The sequence below is a fragment of the Chlamydotis macqueenii genome, chromosome 16 (genome assembly GCF_036417535.1).
Source record: "Chlamydotis macqueenii isolate bChlMac1 chromosome 16, bChlMac1.mat, whole genome shotgun sequence".
NCBI lineage: Eukaryota > Metazoa > Chordata > Aves > Otidiformes > Otididae > Chlamydotis > Chlamydotis macqueenii.
The window spans coordinates 15153724-15167750 of record NC_141571.1 but is presented as its reverse complement, the minus strand read 5'-3'; the positions used below and the strand labels follow the sequence as shown (position 1 = coordinate 15167750).

General features: G+C 45.0%; 1 protein-coding gene across 12 annotated transcripts in view; it reads right to left on the bottom strand.

Moving 5' to 3' along the window:
• The window catches only part of ZBTB46 (zinc finger and BTB domain containing 46), a 57251-nt gene that overhangs the window by 25496 nt on the left and 17728 nt on the right, over window positions 1–14027 (bottom strand). For all 12 annotated transcript variants that reach the window (XM_086760556.1, XM_086760562.1, XM_086760563.1 and 9 more), the window contains one exon: window positions 12656–13625. In XM_086760556.1, coding sequence (XP_086616682.1) covers window positions 12656–13625 — 970 coding nt within the window. The remainder of the gene's footprint in view (window positions 1–12655; window positions 13626–14027) is intronic.

Below are 14027 nucleotides of genomic sequence, written 5' to 3'. Positions count from 1 at the left end.
CCAGCAGCTGGTACAAAAGGTGGCAGAGAAAGTAAATCCTAGCCCATTAAACTGGTCGTGTCACAGACAGCCTCACCAAATCAAAGGCGTGATGATAGCGCTAGTCCTCTGCTCCTCGCCACCCTCACGGCAGGTCACGGCGAAGAACGCGGGCCAGAAAGGGTGTTTGTCAGCAGAAGGGTGCTGCCAAATCACCGGGCAGGCAACAAACCACCTTGGGTTTTCTCCCGTCCCTTTCCAGAGCCAGTTACAGATGCTGACTGACAGTCGCCAGAGTCTGTTGCTGCCTGCTGCACATAAACACTAATTGCTAAAACACACGCAGATTAATTGCAACCACAACAAGACATTAAATGTTCCTCAAAAGCCAAGAACAGAGACAGACAGCGAAAGAGAGGCTTTAGAGCTTCCAGTATTTATAGCTGATGTCACCTAATCAAATACATATTAAGGCAAAATAAATATCCACTTAGTCACAGAAGTACTAAAACATTCTCAGCACACCAAAACCCAAAAACACACGAGGTTCCTCCTCACAGCATCTCCAAAACCACTTCTCTCTTTTCTCTAGAATACAGCCTCTTTCAACAAGATTTAGCCCAAGAATTCTATGAATCAAGAGTATCCGTCACCGCCCAGTAATCTAAACTGTTTACTACAGGGCTGCAGCAGGACGTAAACCAAGCTGTAGTAAACGAGCTTCTCTTTTGCAATTATTCAAGGCAGCGGGTCAGGCAGCAGCCCGAGAGCTCCATCCAGCTCCTCCACATCTCATTTTTCACGCCGCTGAGACGGTCCCTGCCACTGCGCGGCTTCCAGGCACCGCTCGCAGGATATCCCGGCCGGGGCGGCAAGCTAAACACGGCAGGATTAATGCTGCTCGAAAAAACTGAGCTCATTAGTCTCTTTAGCAAATAATTACTTTGCAGTTATTCTACTACACCAGCCTGCTTTCCAAAACACAGGAGCTTTAGAAAAGCTTCAGTAGTTTGTTGACTTGGATGAGTATTTTTTATTACTATTTTTTTATTTTCAAATAAAACACAGGGCCTTTTTGGTTTTTGGTTTGGTTTGGTTTGGTTTTTGGTTTGTTTTTTTTTACATTTTTGGCAACGGTATTTCCATGCATCTCGAACTCTGAAAGCAACACTTAACTGGTAAAGTTCTTATCTACACATGAGAGCCTAATGTAAAAGGAATTTAGGAAGCCCGATTACAAGCACCTTCTCCCGGAGGCCACAGAGCCCAGCTGAGCTCGCTTCGTCCCCCGCCACGCGGACCAGGCAGGCTTTCGCAGAGCTCCGAACGGGAACGACGCTCGCGCCAGCGGAACACGAGCACGCAACATCCCGAACGCACAGAGGGCGGCTTTGCTACGCAACGCAAAGCCCAAATCCCGCTCAGAAATCCCATTTATCAGCAGGCATACCACTGCTACCATTAAATTAAAAAAAAAGGCGGGGGGGGGAATACTTGAAAGTCATACGAACTGGGCTCCTGTCACACAGCCAGGTACGAGAAAACCAAAGCCAAAGGTATCAGCGTACCAGCATCGAGGTCATCACTGGTGAGAAAGTCGGTGTCACACACATTTGTGGCTCCCTCTCTTTTTTTACAACATTAAGTTGTACTAGTCAAAAGGAAAGGAAAGAAAACAAAACAAAACAAAAATATCACAAAGTACTGCAGACATCTGGCAGCCCCTTGGAACAGGTACGGCAGAAATAAAGGTGATGCAACTTACTAAGAGCATCCGGCTGAAACGTTAATGCGATGAATTGTTTTCCAAGATCCAGGGGAAAACTGACGGTGAAAAGCATTAAACCCAGTCAAACAACTGAAAAAACACACCCGTCAGCTCAGAAAAATCAAGGAAAGCCTTCTCCATTTTAAATAATCAATCTGAACACCTTAATTAATTACTTTAATACACAAAACGTTTTTTTTCCTTGTATTTCTTCTCCCTGCTTCAGTCACTTTTCCGTTACAGCCGTTACCAAGCCACCTCCTCAGCGCCTGCCTCTCTCGCACCACTCGGTTCTTGCTGGTATGCTGCTTTACCTTCTCAGAAACCCCCGGTGGTGTTCTCTTTTGTTTCCCAGACTCCCAATGCTTCCAATTCCCTTTCATAATTTGGTTGTTTGTTTTTTTTTTTTTAAATACTTTTTCCTCTTTCAGCTTTTATCCCTGCGCTGTCATGTACATAGTTGAATGTCTTCTGGAAACGCGCAGCTGGAGGACTAAACCAGTGAGAGCAGAGAAAGGTGGGAATAAAAACCACCCAAGATCACATCCGCTGCTGGAAAATCCAAAGCAGAAGCAAGCTCTTCCCTGGGAGCCAAAGGCAACGCTTTGCCAGGTCGCTATTCCTCAATATTGCTCTTTTCACGACAGTCCCAAGGTAAGAGGAGATCCGAGAAGCCTTGTCATCTTCTCTTCAAAGTCCCTTCTGTTTGGCAGAAACACAAAGCAGTCATGTTTCTCCCTCGGTCTCCTGCGTTTCCAGGATGATGAGGTCGCGTGACACGCGTCGTCAAGCGACTGCCTCCCTAATCAAAGCCACCCAGCCGCCGGCGCGGCGGGGGAAGTCAGCCAGCACACTCGGCAGTCCTCGGACAGAGCGCAACGGTATTCAGCTTACCATTCACCGCCAGAGCTTTATCCGGTCTCTGTAAGTCTTCTCCATCACCCTGGCAAAGTTCAGGAAGCTTTTAGGAGCCCTTCCCACCTCTCCTCGACCCCCTCCTTGAATTCAGCGTATTTTCACACAGCACAAGCCATCCCTGGAAACATTCCAGGCCAGGTCAGCTGGGGCTCTGAGCAACCTGATCTGGTTGGAGACGTCCCTGCTCCTCTCAGGGACGCTGGACTGGAGGGGCTTTGAAGGTCCCTTCCCACCCAAACCAGTCGCTGATTCCGTGATCCCTCCAAGCACACCTTTCTGAACGGGAGGTTACCACTGCTCAACACCTGGACTGAACTCTTTACAAGTCCCCTCAGCCTCCGAAGACAATGGCAATTCAAGCCACCTCCTGTCACAAAAAGCATCCCTACCCCTTCCGCAGAGCTCACCCCATCGCACAGCTCCACGACCTGCTCTGGCAGAACTTAAGCCTTTACGTGCTTCAGCAGAACGAACGCTGTTGTCCCACCGGTTTCACCAGCATCCCTTAACCCAACACCAGTGACCCTGTCAACTAAACCCAGCCAGGGTCTCTGGCTGCCTGCATGCTGTGGACACTTGCCAAAGCTATGGGTGACAGCAAGATCCCACAACTATCTGGAGCTAATTAAAGAAACACTGCTTAATCTTATATCCCGCTCTTATTTATAAAGCGCACTCGACTGTACAGGAGTCGCGGTGTCAGAAACAGAAATCAAGCATCAAGGAAAGCCCAGTTTGAAAACAACAGCAGCTGAAATTTTTTCATAAGTGGTGTCACCAAAGACAGTGAGCGAGGAGCTGTCCCGATTTGTGACAGCGTTACTGCTGTATTCCCTGGATCCATTTCTAAGAATCGCAGAATAAATTAGGTTGAATGTGACTTCAGGGCTACTGTTAGAGCTAGATCTCATTGCTCAGGGGCTTGTACAACCAAGTTATGAATATCTACAGGGAGAGAGAAACCACAACTTCTCCAGGCCCTTCTCCATCACTCGACCACTCTGTGAAGAATTTCCTCAATTTACTACATGAGAATTTCCCTTCGTGTAACTTGTGTCCATTACCTCTCATCCTTTCTCCATGCACATCTGGCTCTGGACAATCCATGGAATCACAGAACAGCCTAGAAAGGGATCCTTAAAGGTCATCTAATCCAGCCTCCCTGCAAGGAGCAGGGACATCTCCAACTGGATCCATCCACCTCCCTTCTCCTCAAGGTTAAACCAAGCTGTCTCAGCCTCTCCTCATACACAACATCTCGATGGCCTTGGCTGGGCTTGCTCAAACTTGTCAAAGCCTTTCTTGTCCTAGAGATCTCCACACTGGACCTTGTACTCCAAAGGGGGTCTTATTTCCCTCAAGGCGCTAGGTACACTCTTCGTACGGGACCTGAGCAGGCAGCCAGGCTTCGCTGCCGCGAGGGCACGCAGACCCCTCTCCACCTCGCCACTCACCAGAACGCATTTCCTGCAAAGCTGCTTTCTCGCTCCTTGGCTGCCAACCCATACCGATGCGCGAGGTTATTCTGTCCCACACGCAGGACTGCACGCTTGTCTTCGCTGAATTCACGCCTTTTCTGGCGCCACTGCCCTCCAGCAAACCATTCCTCCCAGGGCTCACTCCATCCCACCGCCCAAGATGTTAATGAACAAAGTAAAACAGCATGGGCCCTGCAAGGTACCTGTGACGGCGGCAGGCACCGTGCTTTCTGGGGCAGCTGTTTAGGATCTCTTGCACACAGCTGGGAAACTTTACTGTGGTGGCAAATGTAATTTTTTGTTTTGTTTTGTTTACAACATGACAGGCAGAAAGGGGTGAGGGAAGAGCTCCCAGCATCAGTAGCCTCTCCCACCCCAAACGCTCATTCCTGCATCCTCCCCTGCTCCTCCCTCAGTTGTACCAGGACTCTCGTGTGTACAGCTGTGAGGTGAACCTGAGACAGGAACCAATACGTTAAAAATAAACTGGTTTATTAAAAAAAGTTATTTTTAAACCCAGATCAGTTCCCCAATCTGGTTCACTAAGGGTTGCACAGATGTTTTCACCGGAACAACTGCAGCAGAGCGTGGGGGTGCAATTAAGTACCAAGGGAAAGTGGGAACCACTTAAACCAAGCTTTTCTTTCAAGGGCTCTGTCAAATTATGACCTGAACCGAATGCTTCTGAAAAAAAACAAAACAAAACAAAACAAAACAACAACCAAAAAAAACCAACTTAGGTGAAATCAAAGACTTAAGGTTCTTCCACCTATTTGTGTCAAGTATCTCTACAGATCTGCATAGCAGTAGATTTAGTCTAAAATTTCAGGGATGATGTTTCTTGTATAAACTTCGGAAATTTGGCTCGATCTCCTTACATGCAAAACACATAATTAATTTTTAAACTCACAAGGAAAAAAAAGCCTTCATTTCCTCGTGTTTTTTCTCGGGAATAAAGGAAAAAAAAAAGAGCATCAGGGCTGGTAGAAAAATGACAATCTTTTACCAGCTGCTAAAAATATCCTTGCAGTGTGTATTTCAGATACTCCCTCCTTTCTAGCAGGAATTCTTCAAAAGCATTTCACAACTCTGGATTCGTTAAGCATCCTGTAATATTTACAGAGAGAAGCGAAGCCATGAGCTATATCGGTTTTGATTAGCACTATTTCATGGACATAACAGTATACACATGGATGTAATAAGTGTGCACAGCATTTAAAATAAACCCCAATTTCACAACTCGGGAAACTATCAGGCAAACACAGACATGTAACCACAACATCTGTGATCATTAAAACCCACCTTGATGTTAAAAGCCTGTAAGCTAACTTAAGTGAAGTGTAGAAGTACCTTAAGCCACACTGTTTTTTCCTCAAAATAGAGTAGACTATTTTCAAACAGACTATCACTTTAAAAATATTAAGGTCGACTGTGAGCTTAACCTCTTTTTCCAAGTCTCACAGCTCACACCAAAAGGACTGATGCTACTCTGCTGCTCCTCAGCACAGAGATGGTCTCTGCCCGCACATCTGCAGGTGAACACGCGCAGACACGAAGGGACAGAAACACAACAGCCCAGCACCACCCAAAATACAAACACTAGTACTCGTGAAACGACAGGATGCTGAGTTACAGCCCTTGAAAATCCTCGAGAACCTTTTGAAACAAAAGCCTGTGAGAAACGTACAAAACAATAAACCTGAGATCAACAGAACCAAGGAGATCTTTGCGCTCGATTCCTAGACACCGCGTCTAAAGAACGAATGCCCACCATGATTTAACGCAAAAGCAGCACTTCAAATCGGAAAGTGAAAGCCTTGAATGGTGATGATCACAAGAAGGATCAGAACTTTTATGTTACAATTCTAAAACTTTCTTGATTTCTCACTTGTAATTTCAGTAAAGAAACCAAAAAGGGTAATTTTTTTTTTTTTTTTTAAGTTGAGATCTCTGTAGAGATGAGCCCAGCGTAACCCTGGCACGAGGAACAAATAACAGAGCGAGCAGGGCACTCAAGAGAGGGGAAGTGCCTCTGATCTCTGGAGTTAAAGCAGCTTAACAGAATCAGGGCTGTTACCATAGGGAGGAGGAAGAGGAGGAGGGCGGCTTTGGAGCCTGGGGAAAATGGAATGCAGGGTGGGGAAAGGAAACAGACACTGAGCTCTGAGCTAAAGCTGGGTCAGGGTGGAACCATTTTAAAGCCAGGGTGTAGCCAGGGAGTAAGTGTCTGGGTTTAAAGTGATGATTTTCACTTCCAAACTTGAAAACAACCTGACCTAACCCTTTAATAACAAAAACTCAAGAGTTATTCCTGCGTCCTAATAATTTTGTTAGGCTGTAACTGTGGCGATGGGGAGAACCTGAATTATTCACTGAGCTCTCGCTGCCGCGTTTCTGCAAAATTCAGGATCCGGACACAGAGGTCAGGGGGTTGTGCGCTGGGTTTTTCCGCTTGCTCGCTTTTGCATTTTGCTGCCACTGGCAGCTCCCTCCACGGAGCAAACCGGACGTTTTGTGCACATGAGGAGGGGACCAAAGACAGTGCAGAGAGCGGGGCAACTCCCTGAGCCAGAGGAATGCAGAACACCGGCTAAGCTGATTTCGGTGCTAAGAAAGAATTCTGGGGGTGGCATTAGAGCACACAGCTGTAACCCCTCCAGGCCTGGCTGCAGAAAAAAGCCTGGCGTCACCGACTGCCGCTGCTTAAGGTATCAAAATATCTCCCCAATAAAAACACCACTAAACCCCCCTCAATCGAAGCAAATGAAATTTTGCACCGTAACTACGACTTCACAAAAAGCAGGTGGAAAAATGCAGTAATTAAGTTAATTTTCCAAGTGGCAGGCAATTTGTAATTTACTCTTACCTGCCCTCAAAAATACGCCAACACCTTTCCAATTAGCTGAACAGTCTGGTTCAAAACATCTGTCCCCTTAAAAAGTGAGCATAAAAGAATGATCTAAATAATGAACTAACAGTAGGAAATTATTAAAATTTGAGTGTGTGTTTTTTTAGGACATCAGACACTAATCTGACAACTGAAGTTTTAACCGCTCTCGTTTTCATTCAGGGCTGTAACGAACAGTTGAACACCTGCCTTCAGCCTTACACTGCAAGCAGAGCCCAGCCCACCAGCGTGCCCCAACGCCCAACAGGTATTCCCAGTACAGCCGCCCTCTGGTTTAACCTGCCTCCCTCAGCTCTTCAGCCTGTCTCAAATACCACCTTTACTACACCAAACTCAGGCTCTCTGTTCTCAGAGCTTGCTCTCACTTCTCTTTGCCCATTCGCTCTCTTCCCGCTCCTTATTCTCTTCTCTCCTGCCCCACGCTGCCTCTCCTTCCCTTTCCCTGTCTCCATTTCGTGTTGGCAGAATCCTCCACACCCAATAGCCTCCGTCGCTGACTGCAAAGCCCAATTCTTTCCAAGCTCCTTCTTTAATTCTTCATTAATATTAGCCTTCAGTGCTAGCCTGCAGGTCCGTCATCTTTCTTCTCTCAAATACCAGCTCTTCCGGACAGGTAAACCGATTACTTATAAAGCATCACGTAGAGTCAGGAGTATTACACAGGTTTTGCAGAACAAAAATCTTGAAGAGTTCCTTAAACACTAACTATAAACACCATGTTCAATTTTTCCCTCTTCTCATCATGCAAGGCCTCTATTCCACTACTTCAACTAACGTGCCTGCCAAATATCACCACAGAAACAATGGAATTTTCACTGTTTAAAAAAAAAAAATAATAATAATAATTTTAAAAATCAAGGAAAGACTTGAAGATTTGCATTGAAAAGGTGAAAGAGCTACAGGAAGCTCGGTAGCTTGCTGAGAAAAAGGCTTTTTTGCAAGAATAAAATAATCTACACATTCACCTACCTGTACTCAGACAGGTCCAGAGACCTCACCTGCACAAAACCAGCTCAGAGCTCATCTACAGAGACTTCTTTCTTGCCTCCCTCCGAAGCCTTCTGAAATGCAAGCTCACTACAGGATCCAACTGTTAAGCATCCATGCTCGCCAACAACTCCTGTAATCATGATTTGCTCTCTAGAAATCAAGAGAGAAAGAGGGACACGAAAAGGCGTACGACACCAGCTGCCTCCAGTCCTCACGGAGAGCCAGCAGCACAACTCCCTGCAGCGGGCACTGAAATCAGATTGTGTCTCTGGAAAATGATGAACTCGAACGTCTCCTCATCGTGAGGGAGGAAAATTGTGCGTAATTAAAGGTTTTGACGGGAAAATATTAAAGGAACTTGGAACTCAGCAAAATCAGAAGGATACAGCAAAGTCCTGTCCACCCCTCCGGTGAAGATCACTACTCTGGGCTTACTGGAGTCCTGAAGCTCTTCTTACAGAACACAACAATTTCACTACGTGCAACCAAAGTGAAGCGAAAAGTTCCCAAACCGTAGCAGCTTTACAAACGACCGTTCTGTTTTGAAAATAATTAGCTTCATTTCGCAGTCAATTGGCACACAAAAATTCACTTGCAGCTTTAGGGCGCAAACACTCAGAAGATGTGTGGGAGTAGTTCCTTAGAAATAAATTTCTGAATAATCACTACTATGCTTGAACTAACACACTAATAAATCCATCAATAAATTCTTCAAAAGACACCCTCCAACTGCCAGCGTTTTCCATTATACGAAGAGGCAAAACCAGTAACATTTTGCTAGCTCAACAGCTCTTCTCATGAAGATAACTGTCCTCTTGGTGGGAGCGTTTTAAATACCTGTAGCCCGGGCACTCAGGATGTCTAATCCTGTAAAAACTTTGTCCAGCAATGTTAAAGGAACAGCAACCTAAGGAAAATTAACACGCTCAAGGCACAAGACTATTTCTGCACTTCAGAAGCATCTTTGATATTAAGACTAACAAACAGCAAGATATTTCTTCAGAAAACCTAAGAAATTCAAGAAAAAAAAAAAGGCTAAAATAAAAGGCAGACCTGTTATTTTGGCAAGTCGGTGGACGAAATTCTTCTTGGCTCAGTTATGAAGAAAGTTATTATTTATGAAACCCCATCCTTCAGTTTACTTTGGAGAACTGCTGTTCCAAGTTACTGTGGTTTGGTGAGGAAAACATATGTATGAATGTTTCACAGAAGGAATGACAGACTGACATCCTGAACAGCGCAAACAGGATGAGAAAGATGTGTTTTACGCTAAACAGAGAATTCAAATTAATAAACTGAAACTAGCATGACAAGATGGTCCTCATCAAGCTTTGTGCTTGACGGACACCTCCCTGTAGAAACCGAGAGCTTAATCACATTCTCAATCTAGCGTCTCAACTTCGTTTGCATTCTTTTGCAAATCCTGTTTGGTCATTATTTCTCGGATGAAGAAGATACACTCTTTATGGCAGACATTAAGAATCTCGTGCTTCAGTTGCTATTTCCAGGATGTTAGAATACCATTAATAAGATTACTCCAAACACTCCTCTTTATTTTAATCTGTAGCGTGCTCAAATTCAAAGACTCTCAGCAGCACCCCACCAGCATCTGGAAAAGAATCAATTGTTTCGTAAAGAATTTTCTAATCTTTTCTTATTTATTATACTACCAAGTGTAAACGAGCTGTTAATTGTTTTAAAAGCAAAGTTTCAGTGACTGCAATGTGCTTCTTTGTAACATAACATAACATAACATAAATTAAATAATCCTGTATGATACAGGAGTAACAGAGTATATTCAATCTGTGAAGCATACTGCCCCAAGTACTCACTGAATTTAAAGGGTGATTCAATGGTTACTCACAAAAATGTTGCTTGCACATTGCTGAAACGCAATGCTGCTTGCAAGCAAGACCAAACGAGTACCTTGCACAATTCAGGAGGAAGACACGGACACTGAACTTCTAGGATGGACTCTCTTAAATCAGCTGCTGCACTGCCAGAAGGTCTGTGTTAGTCCCCCATATAGAGGCCTCTGCAAACGGTACCCAAATTATCCCGCAACGAGGGCTTTCCGACTTAACAAGCAGCAGCTTAACGTAACTGAATAAATCAGAAAAGGGAATGAGCCTCAAAGAACAAAGAGATCCAGGTAACTTTTTTCTTCTTAGCTACCTAGGAAAGAACATTCAACACCCCTTTCCTCAGCAAACAAGGACCTTTTCTTCTTAGCTATGAACAAAATGGATAGGGATGCTTACCAATAAATGAGGTAAAAGAGCCCTAGACTGTGAAGTCTGTTTTGAAGAATGAAGCCTGACACTACTAAATCAAAGACAACCTCAAGCTGAAATTTAAACACATCCGAGATACTCATTACACAGTGCAGACACTTGCCATTACCCATTTTCACACAAGAGAATCATTTTTTCTCCATCCATAGGAGCTAAGCTTGCAACACCCCTAGACTGCTTCTGAATTCTAGCGGGAGAGGGAAGAACCCGGGGTGCCAATAACCATCCAAAGCAGAACCCTGCAGCTTGGCATCTCGGGAGACGGAGCAGGCTTGCTTCCACCTGCTGGGACGGGCAATATTAATGTGAGACCAAAAGACCTACTGCTTGTAGGGACCAAGACGGAAAGGAGAAACTCATCTCTACTCACCTCTCCAGATGGCCAGTACGGGGGAACCGTGGGCAGCCCGGTCTCCAGACATCCCCCTCGCTCAGCTCGGGTACCTTTACTTTGCGCACACCGCTCTGGGAGCGGCAGCCGGACCAGCTGGCCGCTGCCAACATCCGCAGCCCCCGCGCCTCTTCAATCCTGGCATTCCTCTCCTTTCGGACACTGAGAAGTGCTGCTAGTCAGTTTTTCCTTTTGCTTTACCAGCACTAGTGGAATATTGAAACTACTTCCCCAGGCACTGCCATTCGGCTTCCCCTTTCCCACCATTAGAAACACCTCTTTTATTGGAAACCGCATTTAAGACAAGATTTGGAACAAATAATTTGATTGTGCCTGCCGATGCGCTGCCTCAGCGCTGCGCTGAGTCAACACCAGAAGCTGTCTTCCTCTCATCTGCAAACAGCTATAAAGAAAAAGGCCGCTTCTATTTAATCCCTTAACGATTAGGGGTTAAAGAAGCGAAACATCACTCAGCTTTCAGTAATACAATCTCTATTTTGCACTGCTTTCAGGTTCAGTAAAGACGCTCAACCCATAACCAGTTTTCTAAGACCATCAGAGCCGCAGTCCTGTTTCTGCAGTCGCTCCAACACGCGTGGTTTGCTTCATGCACCTGCCCAAACCCGCACACCGCACAGCACAAGTGACTGAGTTGTTTTTATGGGACGCCGCCGAAGTGACAAATATTTGTGCGTGAACGGCACACCAGGCAATCCCTGCTGAATCGTCCTTCAAAACAATCTTAAAATACACATAAGAACAAGATTCATCATAAATCACTGTTATCTCAAGTTATCTCACATTTTTCTTCTAACTGACGTTGTTTAGATGTTATCATCAGCCAATTAGAATAATTACACGCAAGCTTACTGCAGCAGATAACTGTAACACATAACAAATCTAGAGACATTCGTAGAGAGTTATCCACTCAATGAAAACCACATTTAAACTTCAGCATGTGAGCGGCTTAAACATCCTTTTTCATCCCCTGAAGACTCTTCAGACTTTCACTACTATTTATATTGCTTTTTTCATCCGAATTTGGCAGCGTAAGGGGATATAATCTCACACGCCCTTCTCCTGGCTGACTTGGCCTCTGGTATGCAATGGAACACAGACCAACCCGCAGCACAGAATAAGTGCTTCAAGACAGCTTGAGGGAGTTTAATACCACACTCCCGTAAAGCCCTCAGGAAAAAACCACCCAAACTCCCATATCAGTAGCATTCCTGGATCTATTAATTGCCAGTGATTAATGAATCAAACAGGATAGTTATCTTGAGACAGAAAAATAACTACCAAAGCCTCAGAAGAAGTCAAGAAAACATTTTTTTCTCCCCGGCTATACACTTTAAAAGTAGTCACACATCAAAATACATTTTAAGCCTTAGTAGTACCTTAAAAAACCGCATTATGCTTAAGAGTTACCAAACAACTTTCTCACCATTACCAGCAACAAGCTCTGGTGGCTTTCTTACACTGAGAAAGCGACACCTGAACACCAGGAAGTGCTGTTAAGATTAAATTACACTTGTGTGGGATGTCACTACATCATCCATGCACCGCGCAAGGAAAATTCTTCTTGACATCAGTTTGCACACCTGCTAAAATAAATTCCAGCCTTTTCTCTCGTTAATTCCAACAATCACCATCGTGTTTTGGGGGCGATTTAGGCCATCGTGTGTTAAAGGCTAAAACAAAAACACCAACTTCTTTCACAGGAGAACTGGCTTGCGTTGCTGTGACAGCGAGGTTCCTGACTGAACCGTACAGTGCTTGGTTCTTTCAGCTGTTGGCAACACAGGTTTCTACACTTTTCCGTTTCTGGCGAGCTAATATATTTCACAGATGAGTAAGATCATACCATAAACAGATCTAATAAACTCAACTTTTTAAATTTCAGCCACGAAAATCAGAAGAATGACTTACTTGGGTCTCGACTGCTGTACGGCCATCCTGAGGCAGGCAAAAAAGACGGCATCGGAGAACTTGCCCTGCTGTCATCCTCCACTTGCTGCGTAATATGCCGCACAGTCTCTTTATTTTTCCTGTTCTTCCTGCGCCCAGTGGGTTGCCAGCCATCCCCTACTCCTTGCTCTGAGAAGGCATTCTGTATTGCACTATCCTTTGCAGAATGTAGTTCACTCCCTCCGTAATGTGGCGGTGAAACCTGTTCCTCTTTGATACGTAAAGACCCATAGCCCATGTCACTAGACCAAAGAGACTGGGACGAAACGTCTTCGTGGCTGTCTGTTTTTGGTTCTTGATCCTCTTTTCCGTAACTGCTCCCTCCTTCGTGGCAGCTGGCAATAGCTGAATCTCCAGAGGAGTTTGCTGGACTTGTTCGCCGCGCTAACCAGGGAGATATACTCCTGCCAGCCACGACTGCCGAAATCAAAGCATCCGTACTACTGCTGGAAGGGGCTCCAAGTTCATAATCCACGAGGTCGTCCGAGGCGTCAGACTTTATGCTTATGTCCAGAGCCGCTTTTATGAAATTGTGGCAGGCTTGCACGATATCTGTCATTTGCAGATAGCTAGCAGCCGACATCACCTCAATGACGTTTCTGCTGGTCAGCGCGAGGTGTGCGGAATACATGAAGTCAATGATGGCTTTGAAGCCTTGTGCAGTGACGATGTCCAGATGGGTGACTGTGGCCTGGTCGGAGGTTTTCTGTACCTGGCAGTAGAGCGTTTTGAAGTAGCGACTACTCCCAAGCAGAACGTTTTTGTGAGCCTTAAATATCTTCCCCTCCACTATGATGCAAACATCACACAGGATGCCGTGTTGTCTCTGCTCGTTAAGCTCACGCAGCAGATGACGGTAGTGGGAAGCAATCTCCATATCTTCCTTTCGGTTATTCATTTGGAAATCTTTGTGTTTCCTCTTCCACAGGTCCTGTGTGGGGAAGGACACGACAGTATTACAAAATCCATGCAATCCGTGTTTTTTCAAAGACTGAGACAAACTCCAAGTTGTAGCAAATTAAGTAACAGGTTCATCTTGAACGAATGCCACAACATACAACTACTGCCTAGAAAGGCTGCACGTTCGTTAGACATGCAGCTTATTTTTACCAGACTTCAAATAATCTACATTAAAAGGGACTAGATTTGAAGCTCAATTCTCCAGTGGCTCGTAACATCCTAGAGAAATACTTACTTGAATTACTACAGACTTGTAAGAAAACCTGTCTTAAGTTACTCGGGTAAAACAGCTGCCAGCTTTTACTGTTTGGGTTCGGTTAAGTTTGATTTTGAGAGAAGTATTGCACTTGAAAGCATGCTGATGGAGACAAAC